Raw genomic sequence first — 19,989 nt, forward strand, 5'->3', positions numbered from 1 at the left:
TCTGTGTCTGACTGGGTTGAAGATGACTGAGGTGAGTTTCTCAGCACATCCTGAAATTTCTGTGTTTCTCCTTTTTTCAACTGACTGTCTCATTTTGAATTCATCGCGTTTTGCTAAAATTCAATTGCAAAAGCCCCTCCTCCCTGTGGCATCTGCGCGGCTGCCATGACAACCAGTAACGCTAGCCTTAGCATGGGAAACGAGCTAACTCTGCCCAGCCGCTACATCACAGTCGCTAACATATCGTACGTGCTGCAGAGTGTTACTGTAACAATCACCATATTAGCGTTATGGTTATTTGTTGTGTTAGCCGTATGTGCTGTTGTTAGCAGCAGCGGTTTGGGCAGTTTCTCCTTTGCGGGTGGCTGTTGCTCCGCCATAGCTTTCACTAGCCTCCTGATGCCGCTCACAGAGCTGTTTGACTGAGCCGGCAGCATGAGCGGAGGGAGGGGGCGGTTCACAGCGTGTGTGAGTAATGATTGACAGATGTCAGACACTCTCTCAGATGCTCCTCTGGCTCTGATTGGTTGTTTTGTGTCAGACGCGGTGGATTCTTGCAAATCGCAGTAGGAACAGTAGGTGGGACCAGTGGAGCCGTTTTTTTCACAGATTGCATGTTTCATGTACTGCTGTCTGGGCATAGGGACAGTTTTAGCAAATATGACAAAAATTACTTTTAAACAAGTTACCTACTGCAGCTTTAACGAATAATTTCCTAAGGAAAGGGAAGGAAGCAAAATTCCCGTGTTAACTTTGACAGAGGAGAACAGAAAGCATCACAATTGGAAACATTCCAAACTGGCATGCGATATGCACGGCCCAGGACAGCAGGGCTCCACAGCGGGATCACTGGTACCCAACGACCGAGCTTCAGTCATGTCAGTGAGGTGACGTGTGCAGAGCCCAGATGATGCCCAGCCCAGCCACAGCCTGTTCACTCTGCTGCTGTACCAGCAGACTACAGAGCAGCTTCCCTCAGGCTGTGAGACCCCCCCATTCATCCTCCACACTCCACCAATTATAGTTTTTTTTACAACTTATTATTTATTCATCCATTTATATAATCTTTGTTTTGTGAGTAGCATAAAGGAACAACAACTTACATTTTGTTCTAGAATGATAAACACTAGCAGAGTGAAGTTCAGCACTTTAAAGGGACTCTGTGTCCTCACCATTGAGTGCTCATTTAATGCCTTTTGAAGTGCTGGTATTTCCATATTGTAATAGAGTTATTATTGACTCTTGGTGTGGTTCGAACGGAACATTGTTCGCTGTTCTCAGCGCTAGTGTGTTGCAACATGATCTCAAAAGTCAGATCTAATAAGCAGGGAACGTGCAGTAACCCATACTCAAAGAAAAGGAATTGTTCTTTGCTTCACGGCTCATATTATCAAAACATGCAGCAGATTAATATCAGAGCAGTATTTCCTTTTTGCATGCAGATGTTCAGAATCAGATGTTCAGAGTTTGTCTTGAGTCCAGTAGATGTTCATAAGTGTAGTGACTGTTTTGCATCAACAGAAAAATCCTGTAGCTAATTGGTGTGTTGAAGTCATCACCCTGTGGAACCTCAAGCTTTCAAAGTCAGCTTCAGCCTGTATGGATGAGAGTACTTTCTCTTGGTATAATTAACTGAAAAAGAATCTAGGCTTTCCATAATTTAGCGGCTTGTAGAGATGTAAACGTGAAGTATAATGTTGTCTTGGAGTCAGTTAGCTTTGGGCTACAACTCAAGCCCATTTTTTTGTAGCTTCTATTTTTCTATGAATCCAGATTTCAAATTATTTAGCTGACTTCAGCTAATCTTAGGGCCAATAAAGGAGCAGTAGTAATAATGGTGAGTTAAATGAACTCTATGGAGACTGAGCTCTGAGAAGTTCTGATCAGACATCAGAAATGTAAATGACGAGTGGGTGGTTTCATCTGCATTATGACAGCATGAACATTCACCTCTCCCTTTGTTTGAGGCCGAGTTTTCATTTGTACTCCTCGTCTTTCAGTCATGTTTCTGTGTCCATACATCTCTTAATCTGCTGCATCCTCGTCGAGCCGGCGTGTAGTCGTACATTACCTTGCCTTAACTAATAGAATTTTCAGAGGAGTTCTGAACTTTTGAAGTTTTGGCATTCATTTGCAAGGACACCTCCAAAAGATTACTTATGAAAAGAAACACTTTGGTCCAGAAGGACATGTGGATAGTTTGCAGATTCACATGTTTTGAGCTGTTTGGGGTTGAAAAATATCTGTTCACAATTTTCCTTTGGCTTTCTTTATTACTGATCATGAGTATTCTTTCATTCCACATTGAACTCGTAAGTTTCCCAAGATCAAATGATTTTCATTGATTTGTATGGTACTGTGTTGTGTATTAGTGGCAATAGAGACTAATTCACTATTAGAAATCTCTCTGTTTTCTTATGTATTTCCCATAATTCTTCAACTTTTATGATCTGAAAACATCTTGGACAGAATATTGCTTTGAGGTCTGGGAAGCACTCCAGCCCAAACTGATAGTTTTCATATCGTATCAAAATCAAAATATTGTATCAAGTCTTGAATATCAGATGTTTTTCTTGTTGGTGTTGGATATGTGTGGCCATGGCCCGTCTATCTCTCACACTCTGATGCCATCTACTGTCACATCTGGAGAAGTGGAGCTCAGCTGCTCAGCTTTCTTTATTTCAAGTGAGTTCAATATCCGGCCGCATTAAAACCGAATCTTACAAAGTAGTGGAAGAAATGAAACTCTAAGATGCTCTTATAAAGAAAAGGGGCCTTCATTTTTCTTTTTTATTATTTCCAATAAGATAAAGAGACCCAAAACAAAGAATTGATCCTGCAAGCAAGTCTGATCTGGCGCCTCACGTAGCTCATACCTCTGCCACAGAGCGTCAGAGTGGCCCTGGTTGGCATCAGCACTGAAACAATAAGTCAGTGAATTAGAATTTGTTGTTTAGTCCATTGACTAAAAACTAATTACAGAGAGTTTTCATAAGCAATGAGTCATTCGAGTCATTTATTAAACAGAAACTTTTTGCTCTTTCATAAGTATTTCCACATTTCCAGCCTCTCAGATTTGAAGGTCTGCAGTTTTTCTCTGTTTTACAACACTTTCATGATTAAATATCTTCGGTCTTGGGCTTTTGGTTTGAAAGAACAAACAATTTGTTCTAACGGAAGACATTTTTCAATATTTTCTCGCAGCCCTGGGCAACGTTTTTCTTTATTATGATGAACTGATTAATCAATTTGTCCTGTGGCAGCTATTTTGATTATCTATTAATGCGTAAGCAGTTTTCTAAGCAGTAACGCTCAGGCTCCAGCTCCTCAAATGTGAAGAAGTTTACATTCCCTCTGATTGGATCATTGTAAATAGAGGATGTTTGGGTTTTGGACTGTTGGATAGACAAACCAAGATGTCTGAAGACTTCCCCTTGGACTTCATGAAGTCAGTGAGTTGAGGTGTTTAAATGGTTCTGACGGGGATACAGTAGCTCTCCAAAAAGATCATGAGTTTTGAATAGACAGTAATATTTTAATCTCTGGCAAGTGTCCATGGTGTTAGCAGGATAATCCACTCTGAACCGTGCCGTTGTAGAAACATGGCACAGTTAGCAATGATTAATAAGCAGGACTGCATTATTTTTGGATAACTTTGTTAAACTTTGGACAGCATTGCAGGAGAAGCCTGTCTGTTAGAGTCAAGAGCCAAAACATTCAGCCAACAGAAGAAGCTCAGACTGTCGTTTCCTTGGATTCTGATCTGATTTGATGTCTGTGATAAGATATCAGAGTGTTCACTCACAGCCTCCAGCCAGAGTGAAGTATCCTCTGTGGTCATGGTATAAAGACAAATACTGATCGTTCAGTCATTCTGTTTTTGAAAGAGGAGGTCTGCGTCATTGTGGTGCATTGTGAGGTGCTACAGTTCATGGATGGATCTCATGGATGGAGTATGCCACTAGGTGGCATCACAAGTGGGATTTTTAGCATGGGTGTAATCTCTCTTCAACCCCCAAATATTGGTATTGGCGTAAACTCCAAAGTATTAATAGTCTTACCTGTGTTAGTAGTTTGCCAGTACTCAACAATACTGAACCCACAATCAAATCACATTATGTCCACTGTGTATATTATTTCCTGTGAAACCTAGTTTGTGGTACGAAATGTGTGTCCTGTGCTGGAAACGCTGACGCTGCCATTAACAATAGGAATCACCACAGTATACTGTATAAAGAAGCCGTTAAAGGATGCAAACACGCTGAATAGTTGTAACTGAATAGTACCAGTGTGTGTGTGGAACAAAGTGTTAGACGTACCGACTGACCCAATGTTAGACAGCGCCGTTCTTCGAGCATAGCTAGCTGCCTGAAAACATTCAAAAATCCCTGCATGTGTCAAGTGTCAACTCAGAATCGCACTACAAGTCATTATGGCTGCTGTTTCTACTTTTTTGTTTCATTGGTCCATCAAGAGAAAAACAACCTTCTCAAGCTTATTTTATATTACCTATTTAAATTTTACGAGGCCCCCACATATGTTTAGAATATATTGTTATATCTGGCCTGCAAGTCAAGGTTTTTTTCTTAATTTTATTTAATTCTATCCATTTCCCCCTCACTCTGTCAGGTCTATCTCTACATCATTTGAGCAAGGCTGGAATATTCAAGCGTAAATGTGTTTTCAGCACAATAAAAATTCACCATGAAACCACAACAACCTGGCCAAAAAGTTTACATTTGCCTTCACTGTTCATCTGCATTGTCACACTGTAGCTGTGAACTTTAGCCCCAAAGGCAGAATAAAAAGGTGAAAAAAAAAAACACCCATTAAAACTGCTGAGCGCAATGCACCCGCAGTTCCTTTCCGAGGACTTGTAAGTAGCTTATAGTAAATTAGATTTGGCTGGAGTCCGTTTCCTCGAATAGATGCAGGATTGTGTTGGTGAATGGAGCGAGGTGAACACGAAGGCTGTATTGTGAAAGCAGACGTTTGTCTAATGACGGCATCGAACGAGGGACTGAAAGAATGAAGCGGGTCAAAGAGTCTGACCTGTGGACTGATGCACCTCAGAGATGAAGATGATTTGATTTCTTGTTTCTTTCAGAGCAGCTCTCACTGCGCTCAAAGAATTTCCCCCTCTGAACTGAAGCCACTCCTTCAAAGCAGATTACTGTCACACAAAATCTAAGAATATGATTAAGAAATGAACTCGAAAATTTGCAAGCGTGTTCACAAACTGAACTAAACCAGCAGGGCTTCTGTTCCCTCCTCAAATACTGGGTTAAGCCTTGTGGGTCACCTTGTTTGTGTTCTCACTGAGCCGGACAGCTTTGTATAACTCTGCCTCCAGGTCAGGATGAATGGAAGGTGAAAAATGACTCAATCATCAGTAAATAAAGAAATCCATGTATAATTGGTGAAATAAATACACAAAGACTTAAATATGCCATTTCAAAGACTTATTATGGACAGAAATGATAAAATAAAGACATAAGTGACTGAATGTATGTAATAAAATGCACTAATAAATAAGTAGATACTGACATTCATGTCTCTCTCAAGATGAACTGTAACTGTACTTTGGTTTATGACGGAATATCTGCAAAGCTGTCAATGTTTCTTTGAGTTGAATGAAACACTACATTTATGGAGCAGGGAGGTGGACAGGTTGGATGGTGGGTGTGCAGAGTGCCAGACTGTGACATTAAAATGAAAACATGGCAGCACATTTGATTTTATTTCAGCCCCGCCGTGCAGTCCTACAAGACAAGCTTCACTCTGATGGTCTTTATCTCCTCCGAATTTCACCTCAGACATGGTTTTGTGAAAGTCATTTATCTGAGCAGAAAAGTCTTAAGTCTCTCCAGTGTGAGGATTTGCTGCTTTTATCTGTGTTTCATTGAAAACTGAATATGTTTTTGAATTTCAGTTGACCAAACAACATTTGAATACATCACCTTCAGGTTGAGGCAGTTGTGACTTGCATTTTTCATTATTTTCATACCACAGACCAAAGGATTCATCAGTTAATCAAGAAAATAATGGACAGATTGATTGATAGTGAAAATAGTCATTAGTTGCAGCCTGAAAAGGGTTTCCTTAGCTGATGCTTAGCTCTTAAAAGGCCTAGTCCTCCCTTTGACATTAAATCCAACCATGTGATGACATTAATAGATTGTATATGTATATGACACGTGTGTATTTAAAGTGTAACATTTACTGTACAAATGGTAATGGCACCATGTGTCTGTTCCTGACTGTCTCTCTCTTCCTCTCCAGCTTTCTTTTGCTTCCACTGATGTCCTGCCCACCATGCTCCTCCCAGCCAATCGTCGCCCAGATTCTCAGATGGCTGTCTAATGAAGGCGCCGTCGGCGAATGCTGAACAGGCTGGCAAGGTCGAGGTCCGCCTCATTGTCCTGTGATTGGCTGCTGGACGGGCCTGAGACTGCGTGGAGCCAATGTCCAACAAGCAGGATAGCAACTCATCTGAGGGAGATGAGAAAGGGTGAGACAGAGAGGGTGTGTGTGTGTGTGTGTGCCCATGTATTACTCGCATTGTGGGGACATAAATCTGTTTACACAGTCACATTGTGGGGACTCGCTGTACTGTGTGGAGACAAAATGCAGGTCACCATAATGTAAATCATTAAATTTTAGGGTGAGGGAAATGAAAGTAAGTCTATGTAATGTCTGCAAAAGTAATGAAAACCTAACGTGTGTGTGTGTTTTGACTGAAATGTGATGGATTGTACATGTGCATGTGTGTGTCCATCTTTGATGTCAACATGAAAGGAAAGCAGAGATTAACTGTGGATTTGACAGATGAAAGAATAGCTGCAGGCTTGATGGATGGATGAAAGTACACACTGATGCAGAGCTGCATCAACACAACCTCAAATCATCTGAGTCCTCGCAGTCCGCACACAAACACTTCACATCATGCAGCTGCTTAGATATTTTGGATGATATAGAGAGGAGAAATCAATGCAAGGATGGGCAGAGGTGTGGGAGCATTTCTCATTGACCGGATGCTTTCATGACGGGGAGAATAGAAAATGAACAAATGATTAATGTCAGAGGAGTGATTGTGCAGCATAATCTATACAAGTAGATAAAGAAAAGGATGTAATCTGACTGGATGGAAGGAGAGATGGGGGGGCTGATTTTTAATAGAGGTAAAAGGGAAGGCAGAACAATTCATCACACTGCCAGCTGTGCACTCTCTGTTTCTCTGGCACGTGCCTTCACACACATACACACACACACACACACACACACACACACACACACACACACATATGCTGCCCTAATAGCCTTATTAAATACATTCACAGAGACTGACTTCAGAGCCTGAACACCGTGAATACAAACAATGAGCAAGTTAAATCCCACATCACATGAATAAATGTGTCAATGAACCAAAAATTTGTGAAATACTTTAAGAAATTACTAAAACTCAGCTCATTACTATGAATTGTTATTTGCTCATTCTTATTTTCATAATAACAGTGTGTATTTTTTTTTAGAGTTTTGTATTACTTCTGTTTAATTTCTTGAGATATTTTGTGTTTCATAATGTCACATTTTATGTTGTGACACTTGCTCTCACTTTTCAGCTAATCACATAACCCCTGCCTCTTAATTTAGCAAGCTTCACCATCTGCTACTACAGATTTAGCCACTTAGCTCCTGTTAGCATCCTGTTAGCAAGAACAATAACAACATCAAACTAAGTCTGAATCAACCGGCGACGGGCTGCTGATGTAAATAAATGCAGTGCACAAACACCAAAGCTAACATGTCCTTTTATTTAGCTAGCTAAACAAGGTTACACATGCTACCTACTTTGCCGGCTAACTAGCTAGGTGAGGATGTGAGCTTTTGTTTATTACTGAAGAGATGGTGCTACCAGTAGCAGCTGATGTTAGCTGACCAATTCAGAGTTACTTCTTCCACATTTTCAACAGGAGCTAGCTAAGCAAGATATTAAAGTATCTCAGTAGCTAAAGTTGTGATGGTTGACAGTTATGAAGAATATAAACTATTATAAATAAGTAGTAATACTTTTGATGCATCTTGGGCCCAGACTGTTCTTTGCTAATTACTAAAACTTTGTGTGAAACCACATTATTATTATAGCTGATAATGTCAATGTATTGCATGCACTCCAGAAAGACAGAACCCCACCAACTCTGGGGCCCTTGTGACCTTTCACCTGGCACCGCCACCAAGCCAAGCTTTGCGTTTTGTCCTGAATCATTATTCATACCAAAACACTGATGCTTTCAGCAGAAAGAGAGGTTTTCCCCATGACCACTGGTATAGCCATCACCATGGTTTCCCTCGTGCAGACATTGTGCGATCTAGCCAGCACAATGTTAAAGTAGCATCTACCTGGGGAGGTAATTAGGCTTTGGCAGAGGCCTCTCTGGTTTGAGTGTGTGCCATATGCATGTGTGTGTATCCTTGTGTGAGCAGATGGGTTTGTATTATTGAACATATCTGTGTGCATGAAGGTGTATCAGTCTTTGTCTGCCAGAAGAGATGTTTGTGTGTTTGCATGTGCATGTATGCAGCTATAGGAGTGTGTGTGTGTATATGCATGCGTCATACAGCGCGTGGATTAGTGGAGAGGAGAGAGCTGGATTAGGAACAGTGAGGGCAGATGGAGCCACAGAAAGCAGAGGACAGCTCAGGACGCCTCAATATGTGACAACAACAGGGGATTGTCGCTTTGTGTTTGTGCGCATGTGCGTGTGTGTGTGTGTGTCTCTCAGTGTCATTGAGCATGCACGTGTTCTTGTGAGCGCTGCCTCATGCCCTGACCCCTCCCCTCTGTGATTTCTGAGTCATGGAGCGTTCTGGATGCACACACACACATACACACACACACACAGATGTTGATGAAAAACTTCACACAGCCTGGAGTAGAGGATGCTAAAATAGAATTTGGTGTGTGTATGTGTGTCTATTTCTGTGTGTGTGTCAGAATTAACTGCACCGTGAAGACTCTGAATATTTTAGGAGATGGTTGGCTGTCAGCACTTCAATTCAATTATGTCTAAATAGAGGGATTTTAATTGTGTGTGTTTTTATCAGTATGTATTTCTTGATGTGTCTTTATGGATTTAATTTTACATTTAATTGATTTATTTAATTTTGTATTTAGTTATATATTTTAGAACATCGCTGTATATTTGTCAAGTAGAATCCTTTTTAATACTTACTGAGTCCATGAACTGTAGGCTTTCAGCATTTGTAAGTAATGAAAATGAGGTGAAAAGCAGAAATTATTTAATTGTGATTAATTGCAGCTGGCACACTGAAATAACAGGTACAGCCTACTTTCTTTTCCACATCTTATTTTTCATGAGCTACTTGTTCCAAATACTGAAAGCCCCTATGTAAAACTATCCAGCTGGTAAGCTTAAATTATTAATATGATATGCATGAACGTCTAACTGGGAAATTCAAAGACTTGCCACTCTGCAGAAGTTGAGTTCTCGGTTAAAAAGAGGCACCATGAGGTTGACAAGTGTTGTTTTTGTCAGCAGCTATTTGACAGATTGCGTCGCGTGAGATGTAAACCTGACAAGTATCAAGATGTTAGCATTGTTGACATTAGCATTTAGCTGCTAGTACGACTGCTTCTAAATTCAACCTCCCTGAGCCGCAAACATGGCTGGAGACTCTTAGTCTTGTTTAATGATTAGCCCATGGTAAGTGAATGATTAGCTTTGTCACAAGTGTCCATTTTAGTGAAACATCACAGATGTCATGAAAGCTGGTGTGGTTCTGTTGTCGTTCAGGACAGCAGAGATGTAGCAGAGGTGGCTGGTTTAATGGTGGGATTAGTTTTACCAGAGCTTCTAACCATTATCACATGTGCTGTGTTCCCTGGTCACATGGCAGAGTCACAATACAAGTTCCTTCATTCATTTCTTCACGTTAAGACAGAGGTGGATCATAATCAACACAACCAAGCTGTGAACAAAGCTCATATAGAGATTGGTTTCTGCTTTGACTTGCTACGATTGCAGGCACAGACATAAAGCTTGCTGTTTTGAGCATTTCTGATGCAAAGAGCCGTTAAGACCACAAAGGAACTGATTTCATTGCCATTTAAGAGCCAAAACACATTATTTTCCTGGGTGCTTTTGCTAGGCAGTGATGGGAGCAGTTGCTCAGTGCTCTTGTGCTTTCAGCAGTCAGTCTCATGGTAAAGAACATTCACATGGGGGCTATTAAACCCATGGAAACATTGCATTGCATTATCTTTTCAACTCTTCATTATACATTGAACTCATAAGCCAGTTACTGTGAGTTTGTGCACTGATTCCTGAAAGAAAAGCATTTAATGTTTGGGAATGTTCACTTTCTGCCTTTACCACTGACAAATAGCTGTATGTTTGTTTTCTGAGATACCAGCAACAGCATGGTTCTGTAGGTGAAATGAACTAATAGGCTTTATCCCTCCTCTACTCCTTTCTCCTCAAAGGGCCATTCTTCCTCTCTTAGTGAGGCCTTGTCCTCCTGTAACCCCTCTGCACTTGTACATTGAGTTTATTAGCTGAAGCAGCACAATCAAACACACCAGCTGTGTATTAATTCACAAGCCGCTTTGCCGTGTGACCTGTTGAAGCAGAATTCAAAACAGAAGGTGTTTGTGTTCACTGTGTCAGATCAGATGATCATAGGTTCATAAATTCTTGCCTTGACGGAGGCATGACAGACTACACGTTGGACCTTGACCAGTCATGGCCTGTGATGTATAGAGGTGATCAGGAAGATAATGCTAGGGATAGAGTCTTCCACATGACAGCACTAACATCTTTCCTCTTTCGCTTCACCACATTTGGAGTTTGTTCTTGGACGAGTGCTTCTTGCTCTCATGGAGCAACATCACGGTTTTTGACGAAATGATCAAACCTGAAGCCAAGCAAATTAATTGTGACTTCTTATCATGAGGCATCCCAGATGCTCTGTCAACTGTCTTCTGTTGAGACACACTACAAGGGATAAAACGAGCAACTGCCAAACCTGATGCTCATATTTGTTCCTCATATCCCACGTCTGTCAGGTCAGACTGTTGCTTAAGCTATTGTTTTCCTACAGAAAGAACAAAGACACCAAAGCTTACTGCAGGGTTACTTAGGACACTTTGTCTAAATCTGGTGCCCAGTCTCTTTGCCTGTTCGGTCAGAGATTCAGGTGTGTTAGCAGCTAATGTAGCTTGGAGCCTCTAGCAGAGATGATGAGCAGGCTACAGAGGTCTGGTACACTCACTTCTTTCAAACTTCACACTCCCAGATTCTTTAAATTTTCCAAACATGTAGTCATCAGCCCCCAGTGTTGCACTTCCTGCTGTCGGAGGCACATCGTTGATGCGACACCACAGTACGCCTTGCCTCTGCACTGTGCTTTGAGCTAGACCTTGCAGTGAGCATAAGTCATACCACTGATCATTGAGCATGAGTAGAAGACCTCAGTGGGCCACACATGTGACTTCCCAGCACCCCCACAGACACACACTCATAAAAACACTCCAAGCTAGCCCCTGGCTTCATGTGACTGTGACATAACATTGTCATGGTTGCAGGCAGGTTTTCCCCTCTGTTAAATGTAAGGCCAGGATGTCATTTAGTTTTAGCATGACAGTCCATCACATGCGCACTCTCTGAACCAAAGAAACGTTCTTACTAACTACATAAAAAACTTGTGATCTATTGAGATCCAAAATAGCAAACAGGGCCACAAACGGCTGCAGCATCACCCTGAGTTCATCAACAGCACAACAGTTGTTGGCTTGATCTCCAGCAGCAGGGTGTCGGCCTGTTGGGCCAACGTAAGGGGATCTGCCATCGCAGTGCCAGCCAGATAACTTCTCCCTTAACAAGACTAAGCAGGTGGTGGGGGGATTACAGGCGAGCGTTCCTCCATTAGCAGAGGCAGAAAGAGAAAGTCAATGCTTTTAAGTTCCTCAGTGTGCACAACACAGAGAACCTGTCATTGGATCTATACTCAGGAACTCTGGTTAAGACAACATAACCGTGAGTTTATTGTCTAATGCACCTCAGGAAGTTTGGCTCAGACCAGTGTCAGGAGTTCTACAGCTGTGCCCTGCATCACTACCTTCTAGGACAGTTCCACAACCCAAAACCCCATCAGAGGGCCAATGATGCTGGCTTTGTCTTTGTCTTTTGACATCCACAACAGGTATTACAAGACAACATCATGGAAGCCACTGCAGTATACTCCCTCTGCTCACAGCATGCAGAGACCTCTGCAAGTAATCCCTGTAAAAATGGCATCAAATTTCAGCAGCCCTTAAACCAAACTGCCATCTATGTATTACTGCTATCCAAGTACTGACCTTTTATGGTTGCTTCGTGATTTGCTGTTGATTTACGAGTAAAAAAAAAAAAGTTCACTAAAATTTGAGAAAACATTGAAATGGCTGAATCCCTGCCAACTAAAAGGAACAACTGCTAGCTTGTTAATGTGTGGTACTGTTAGCAACCAGTTTTGGGTAACTTCCATTTTCTGAGTAGATCAGCGTGTAGGTTGTTAGCTGGGATGTTGTTGTTGTTGTTGTTGTTGTTGTTCCCTGTAGTGACGATGATTTTGAAAATGGTTACAGCAGGCTTATACCCACAGTTTACATCCGCTGAGTCAGACCAGGCTCCCAACATAAAGTGTTTAAGCGAGTTTGAACAAAAGCCACAAACCAGACAGTATTTCCATTCAGTATTAAAATACTGTTAAGTGTTTGTTGTGCTAGCAGATGATAGAACATACTTATCGCAGAATAAAATTGTAATCCATTCAGTCTTTTTTATGGGCCTCTAGAAAACAGGCCGCCAGCACTGATAGTGACGTAACACTGTCTTTACGTGTGTGCTTGTGTGATCGCCAGAGGAAAACAACTGTATGAACCGTTTCACAACCACTGAGGTCAGACCCCACATAACTGGCTGTTTTAAGCTAATGGTGCTGTTGATTCGATGTCACAGGCTCATCGAATCTTGACACATGACACATCACTGATGTAAAAGCCAGCTGGTTCCCTAGTGTGTCTAACAGCAGCCTTGTGATTTTGGCAGGATGCTGAGCAACTGCCCGGCCACTCCTGATGAGAACATCGGCTAAACACCAGAAATCTTTTTCAATGCTGTTTCCTGTTCTTCTGTCAGTGAGGCATCTTACAGATAACTGACACTGTGGAAATTAGCTTGAGGTGTTGCTAAAACTGTCAGTGCGTGGTTGAGACCTGACAAAAGGGCGACAGTATCAGTCAAATGTAAGAGATGCTAGCTTCAGTCAGGGGACTGCTTTGAAAGGAGATGAAGAATGAAGAGAAGATGAATCTCAAAAGAAATATTCATCGTTTGAATAAAAGTGTTCTCTGACAGTTAAACTCCCCTTCTGACAGTCCATACAACATATAATATACAATGAAGTAAACTAAATAAACACAGACATCCATCATATAAATAAACACCCTATAGCATTTTGGGGGGTTTTTTATATATATAATTGCACTGTCAATGACAGGCAACATTATTTAATGCTCTGAGAACCTTAATTTGGACAGTGGGAATGTGCCGTAGAGAACAGGCCTGAACTTGAGTCATTTTTAGTGCAAGACCACTTTGGCCTTTAACAAATACAAATTAACTGAGACACAGCAGCCAAAATGAAGGGCACCAATCCCAAAACCACCGGTGCAATAGCAATAAGCAATAATCACATGCTGTGTAGACGAAAGAGTATGCAGTCAACAGTTAGGAGTCATTGTGCTGAAAAACAGTACTCAGTTATTAAACCTGAACGTTTGAATTTTCCACAAAATGCTGTCTGACTGACTTTTTTTTAATGTGAACAGCTCAATATATTGAATGTTATTGTTGTATTTGAATGATAAAATAAAATCCATGTTGTTTAGGGTGATCAAAATTAATCAGAAGTTTCCACACCCATGAGTGTGAGATCATAAGAGCAGCCACATAAAAGACTTTAATTTACCTGTCACTCATTAAACACACTGATAGAAAACTTGTCATGGTGAGATGACTGGCCTCTACTTGTCTCTAGATGCACTGCAGATGCACAGCGACTGACAGGAAGAGGAGGTTATATTGTATAGAGAAATATTAGCTGGTTCTGGGTGAATAATTGTCAAGGTTACTTTAGAAAAGGGCAATGAGAAATCTGAGCTTTCAGTTTTCATCAGGAGTCACTAATAACGCCATCAAGGACGTCAAGTTTAAATGCATATCTGAGTGGCATCTGATCCACTTACAGTGATTAGTACCAAAACAAATCATTACACTGTAAACCATTAATCAACCCAATAACTAACCACAGACAATGAATGTCTGACAACCATATCATACTATTTTAGTGTAATGTGAGGCAAACTATTTCAAAAATTAAGATTTGTCACTGAAATATTCCCTGGTTGGTGTGTCAGATTCACATTAAACATCGGCTCATAACACTGTTAATGCACTGTGCAGCATCAGGGAAAACTGAACTGAATGTCATTTACAGATAAGTCAGATCTCACAGCACTGAAAAACTCTGTACATTCATAGTTAGCTAATGTTAACATGCTAGTAAACCTAGCCTAAGTCGTACTGACCCTGATGTGTGCTGACTTTTCCTGTGGTGCCACCATGAGGCTGACATTCATGCTTCATCAACCGCCTGATTATTTTATCTTGCACCATCATCAAGGCAAATTTTAGTTTGTACTTTGGTTTATGAGCATATACCTGCAAAACTAAAGATTAAGTTTGTGCTGAGTGCCTATTAGCAAATGATAGCATGTTAAAATGCTAAGCTAACATGGTAAAAGCATGTTAGCATTGTCGCTGTGTGTTGGCAGTAGACTCAGAGTTTCTGTTTTCAACAGCTATGTTGTTCCTTTCGCATATTAATTCCAAGCGTTTCTGCTTTGCTGTATGATTGATTGCTGTCAACCTCTGCAACTTCAACAACACTTCCTGCATGGGTGTTTCACATTAAAAGCATGCTTAACCCCTTCCTATCATCCTTAAAGTGACACACCTGCTGGAAGTCCTGCATTTGATTAACAACAGCTTAACACTGATTTTAAAAAATGGCAAAGTTGAGGAGACTGGATGTAATTACTGAATGAAAACAATATTGTTTGTTAAAAATCAAAAGTCAGGGCAGCAAAGTGGTTAGTATGACACGACGCTGTTAATATATTGGTGGGATTTGTGCTGTGGAAATGTACAATATTTTGAATTTTTACCGTGTGAGCCCTCATAATACAGGTTAGACCAACCACCCTTGATGTTTGTATCCAGCCTTTATTGGCAGCCAGCCTCTTCGTTTGTGCCAGCCCGTCCATAGCTATTAGTGGAATGCTTTCATTTAAATGCTGAGCAAGGTATAATGTCTGGCATGAACCCTGCTAGTGATCACTCAGGTGCACTTCTCAAGGTAGTGTTGTGTCCAGCTGTCACTGTGGCCTTCACAATAACAGGTTATGATTAAATTTGGAGCAAAAAGAGATAATAGAGCAGTGTAATTCAATTGATGCGATATCAAGCATGTCTTTGTCCTCATAAGACACTCAGCTGTACCAGGGAGACTGCATCAGCCTGCCGTTATGTAATCAAGTTAGCATTAAGCCTAAGTGAGGCTTGTTTTTTTTTTTTTTTTTTCCCTTCCAGGGACAAAATGAAAAGAGCAAAATAGAAACAAAGGGCATTAAGGGAGAAAGTGACGGGAATAAAAACGTAAAAATAACTCAGCGGACATGGAGAGAGGGTGGCAGAGAGAAGAAGTCGGGCAGTTGGTGGAAGAAATATAGAATAAATCCAGAAAAGCAAGGACAGAAAGTGATAGAGAGCAAGAGGGGTTGCACAAGGTGGACCGGAGCATGACGAGGTTTGTTGTGATGACAGAGAGCATGTCACCGAGGGAGGAACTACACATGCACACACACACACACACACACACAGGGAGGGAGACAGGGAGGTGTCAGTGGAGGCTGGACCAGAACAACTAGAAGGGAGGGAGAGAAAGAGGGAGGGGGGGGGAGGGAAATAAACAGAGTAGCCCTTCCTTCTGGCGGCAAGTCTGAGGCAGAGAGCTGCTATTGCCTCACATATCTCAGCTGATGGCAGCAGCTCGAGGTTCTGCTCGGCTCTACTGTACTTCACTGAGATCGACGTGAGCTCTCGGGTCACTGGGAGGCTCGTTTCAGAGCTTTACAGAGCAACAAAATCCGCTGTTAGCCACACAGACTTTATATACTCCGGAGAAGTGGAACTATCATAATACTAATACAACTGGAGAAACAGCAGGGGGGTTTTTTTTCACGTAAGCCAGGCTGAATGGGACACATGCGCTGACTCCTGGGAGGCTGAAACAGCAGAAACAACTGCTGGGTTGCATTCCCCTCCACTAATATTCCTGCAAGGAGGGCAACATGCATATATTACAGCCATACTGCATCAACAGGTTGGTATATTTGTGTGTATATATGTCTAGTTCTGTGAGTGGAAAGTGGGTGTGTGCCACAGTTGACATGCAGACCCTGGACTGCATGTTCACAGCAGATGAAGTGAGAAAGGTATGCTGAGTGCAGTCTTCTCTCTGTTTGTCTGTTTATGTTATTGTCTTTGCTGTTTTTAGATAAATCTTAGTCTGGAGTTCATAACGAGTCCACAAATTGGATTTCCAAATGATTATCATATTAAATTACTTAAATCTAATGGAATGCCAGGAATTCTCAGATGAAACAGATATTCTGCTTCTTCACATGATTCTTATGGTACTTTTAACAAGCTAATCTGTAGCCATCATTCTTTTTGGTAAAGTAATTAGTAGGGGAAACTCCCTCAGAGTAGTACATTATGTTCATTTGTTGAGATCTCTGAAAGTGAACACAGTGTTTTGTGAGAGAGTGTGTTTGTGTGTGTGTTTTATTATGATTTTTAATTGGTGGGGAGGTGATGTCAGCTGTTAGTGTATGCTAGTGATTATGTAAACCAGGCCAACTCAACAATGAAGCTTTTTTTCAAAGCTCCGACCCAAACACAGCATCTTCCTGCTCATGATCTTTCAGCTGATGCCTTCACATTGCAGCTATAGGCTGGCTGCTGTGTCTGTATTTGCAGCTGCAGCATTTGTTGCCACTGTGGTAACATGTTCATGGCGTGGTCTATTTAAAGCCACTGTTTGTCAGGTTTTTATGTAAGTATGGCAGCATGCATTGTCTTTATGATGCTACCACTGCAATCCTAATCCCAACCCACCAAAGTTTGACATTTTCAAAGTGAATGCAGCTTTAAAGCTGCAGTAATCAGCATTTTTAAGAACAACAATGGGTCACATAAGTATGTGCCATGTGAACAGTGTCATGTTTGATGGTGGTGTCTTCAGTAAAAGCGTACAGAATACAGTTAACAGTGTGTTTATCTGTTCTAAGGTAAGCTCCAAATGTTAGCATGTCCAGCTAACTGAGTTTTTTTTGTACTTACTATATGTCTGCTTTGACTCATGGCTCATAGCAAAGTAATTATTTCCATTGGTGTGTCTGTATTACTTGTCACAAGTTCCATAAAATTACATTTATTAAAAATTTGGCTTATTTTTAATAGATGCAGAAATGGTGATGGAGGCTTTTCTGTTATGGTAGCACACCTCACAGTGATTAGCGACCAGAGCACACAGTTTCCCACCGTCTAACTGCCTGGCCATGTGCACAGCAATAAATTAATAAGTTTGCTCGGCCGTGAAGAGCAGCAAGAACTGAGAAAGAGACGTCAGAGGATTTTTTTTTTTTTTTAGTTTGGAAGAGGAAAGTGGTTTTGACAGCCAAAGAGAGGAATGGAGGCAGGGAGAGAGGGTAACAAGGGAGAAGAGCCATGTTACCTAATACTACTGATGGAAGTTAGAGAATGGAGGAGAGGGAAAAACTGGGAGGAAAGAAGGAAAGTTGTGAGGGAGCAGACAGAAGTAGTAGCCAAAGTGGGAGAAAAGGAGAAAGAAAAAGAGATTTTATGGAGGGGAGAGGGGAAACGGGAATGGGAGGGGTTTGGAGCTAACAGTCAGACATGGGGATAGACAGAAAAAAGGGAGGGAGAGAGGACGGTAATCCAAATCTGCCGTAAATGCAGACTCCATCCTGTGAGAGTGAGACAAGAAGAAGGATAGAGAATTATAGAAAAATAAAAGGTGGAGAAGAGATGAGTGAAGGAATTATCAGTGTCCTGGAGTGTGCGTGCTTACATGTGTTTGTGCATGCATGTGAATCATTGGTGTAGGTATGATTCATTCATTTATTCGTTTGCAAACAGACGTTCAAAGTACAGTGAGTGCTCGGCTTTACTGTCAGTTACCTTTCTGTCATTTCACATTTGGATGTATGATTGAAAGTGCAAAGAAATGTATTTTGGCAGAAGTAAAAAGCAGATCTGAATTAACGAAGACAGCAGCAGAGAATGTAGAAAGAAACTGTTTTGAGTTTTCAACCAAGCAAATTTTAACCATGCATACATTAAACATTCCAAGAGGATCTTTCTTTTGTTCATTGTTTGTTAGTGGAGGAAAGTTAGCTGCAACTTAAGGCCAGTATTGTCCTTCACTGTAACACTCAGCATCTTCTTAGCTTAAAGGTGCACTGTTCAGCATGTTTATGTAAAGAATAGTTTCAATGCGAAAAGTGTCTCTTCTCATCATGGATCTACAGAGAATTATCACCCAGCTCTGCAGCTCTGTGTAATGTTTTAGCTTCTTGTAGCTCATTGCTTTGATTTTCAGCCTGCACATTCTTCTCTCATTAGCCTTGTTTCAAGCAGGGAACTGTTTTTAGCAGAAATGCTGTGATGAACCTATTTCCTGCTACCATTAAGCATCAAAAGGCTACGAGCTTGTGAACACTGTGGAGCATTCAGTGGCTAAAGAACGAGACATTTCTTCACAGGAGTTGGTAGAGACCAAAAAAAGAGCAGAATGAATTTCGGATATGAGGTGAATGTCGAAACTGAATTCATCAGTTCCTCAAATGTGAGGACTTTTTGTCTGTTTCTCATGATTGCAAATGAAGTATCGTTGGGGTTTTGACTGTTCGTCAGATGAACGAGCAATTTTAAGACCACCGTGGGCTCTGAGACCTTCTCAGCATTTAAACTGTGTCGATTATACAATTAAACCCAAAAAAACCCCAAAATGACAGATTAGTGGATAATGAAAAATAATGTGTCTTCTCTCTCTCCCTTTTTTCCTCCTCCCCATCTCCCCCCCCCCCCCCCCCCAGGTGGCCAGATGTGCCGAAGAGAAAGAGCAAGAACAGCCAGTGTTCGGTGAAGAGTATGTCTGGTAAGGATCTTTCATCTCCGCCTTCGCCTCCTCATTTTGTTGTCACCTCCAAACAAGCAAGTGAACACAATTCAGAACAGGTTTCTTTTAAGACGCTCAGTCTTTTGATGTGCTGCTCGATCTGGTCAGTGCTCAGTGCAGCCCGTCACTCCGCAGCAGGCTCCCGCCAGCTTTGAATGGTGTCCCTTCTATGATAATCTCCTCCTTACCATTTTATATTTGTATTATTTTCCTCCGGAGGCTTTGTCGAACACAAATTAGTTCACCTAGGTGACCAAAGCCTGAGCTTAAGAGATTTGTTTGAATAAAGCCGCAGACAGAACTCTTTAAGATACAACACTACGGTACAGAACAGACAAATTGGACCAAGCTGAATGTGATTTACAGTCTTAAGCTTCACACGGTGGCCTGTTTCACTCATGTGATCACAAACATTACTGGTGCAAACAAACAGCATCAGAAAACATCAAACTTGATTTAGTCTTTTAGACTTAGTTTTAATTCCTGTGTTAAAAGCCCTGACAAGCGTTCAACAATCCTATTGATGATAGGATCAGTAGGATTTCTGTTATCCATTTTTTACCGGGGAAATTGAATTGTGATGTGTTTAAATCTCTCCAG

At 41.3% G+C, this 19,989-nt stretch overlaps 1 protein-coding gene across 4 annotated transcripts in view; it reads left to right on the forward strand.

The window, feature by feature from the left end:
* LOC143334376 (thyroid hormone receptor alpha) overlaps positions 1 to 19,989 on the forward strand; it is a 106,647-nt gene that overhangs the window by 66,441 nt on the left and 20,217 nt on the right. For 2 of the 4 annotated variants that reach the window (XM_076753152.1, XM_076753154.1), the window contains exons 5-6: positions 6,283 to 6,511; positions 19,307 to 19,368. In XM_076753152.1, the coding sequence (XP_076609267.1) occupies positions 6,465 to 6,511; positions 19,307 to 19,368 (109 nt within the window). In that variant the 5' untranslated portion in view covers positions 6,283 to 6,464. Of the gene's footprint in view, positions 1 to 6,282; positions 6,512 to 16,116; positions 16,507 to 19,306; positions 19,369 to 19,989 lie in introns of those variants that run through there. The other 2 variants (XM_076753153.1, XM_076753155.1) reach the window with 1 other exon arrangement.

Source organism: Chaetodon auriga, chromosome 16 (assembly GCF_051107435.1).
Source record: "Chaetodon auriga isolate fChaAug3 chromosome 16, fChaAug3.hap1, whole genome shotgun sequence".
Lineage (NCBI taxonomy): Eukaryota > Metazoa > Chordata > Actinopteri > Chaetodontiformes > Chaetodontidae > Chaetodon > Chaetodon auriga.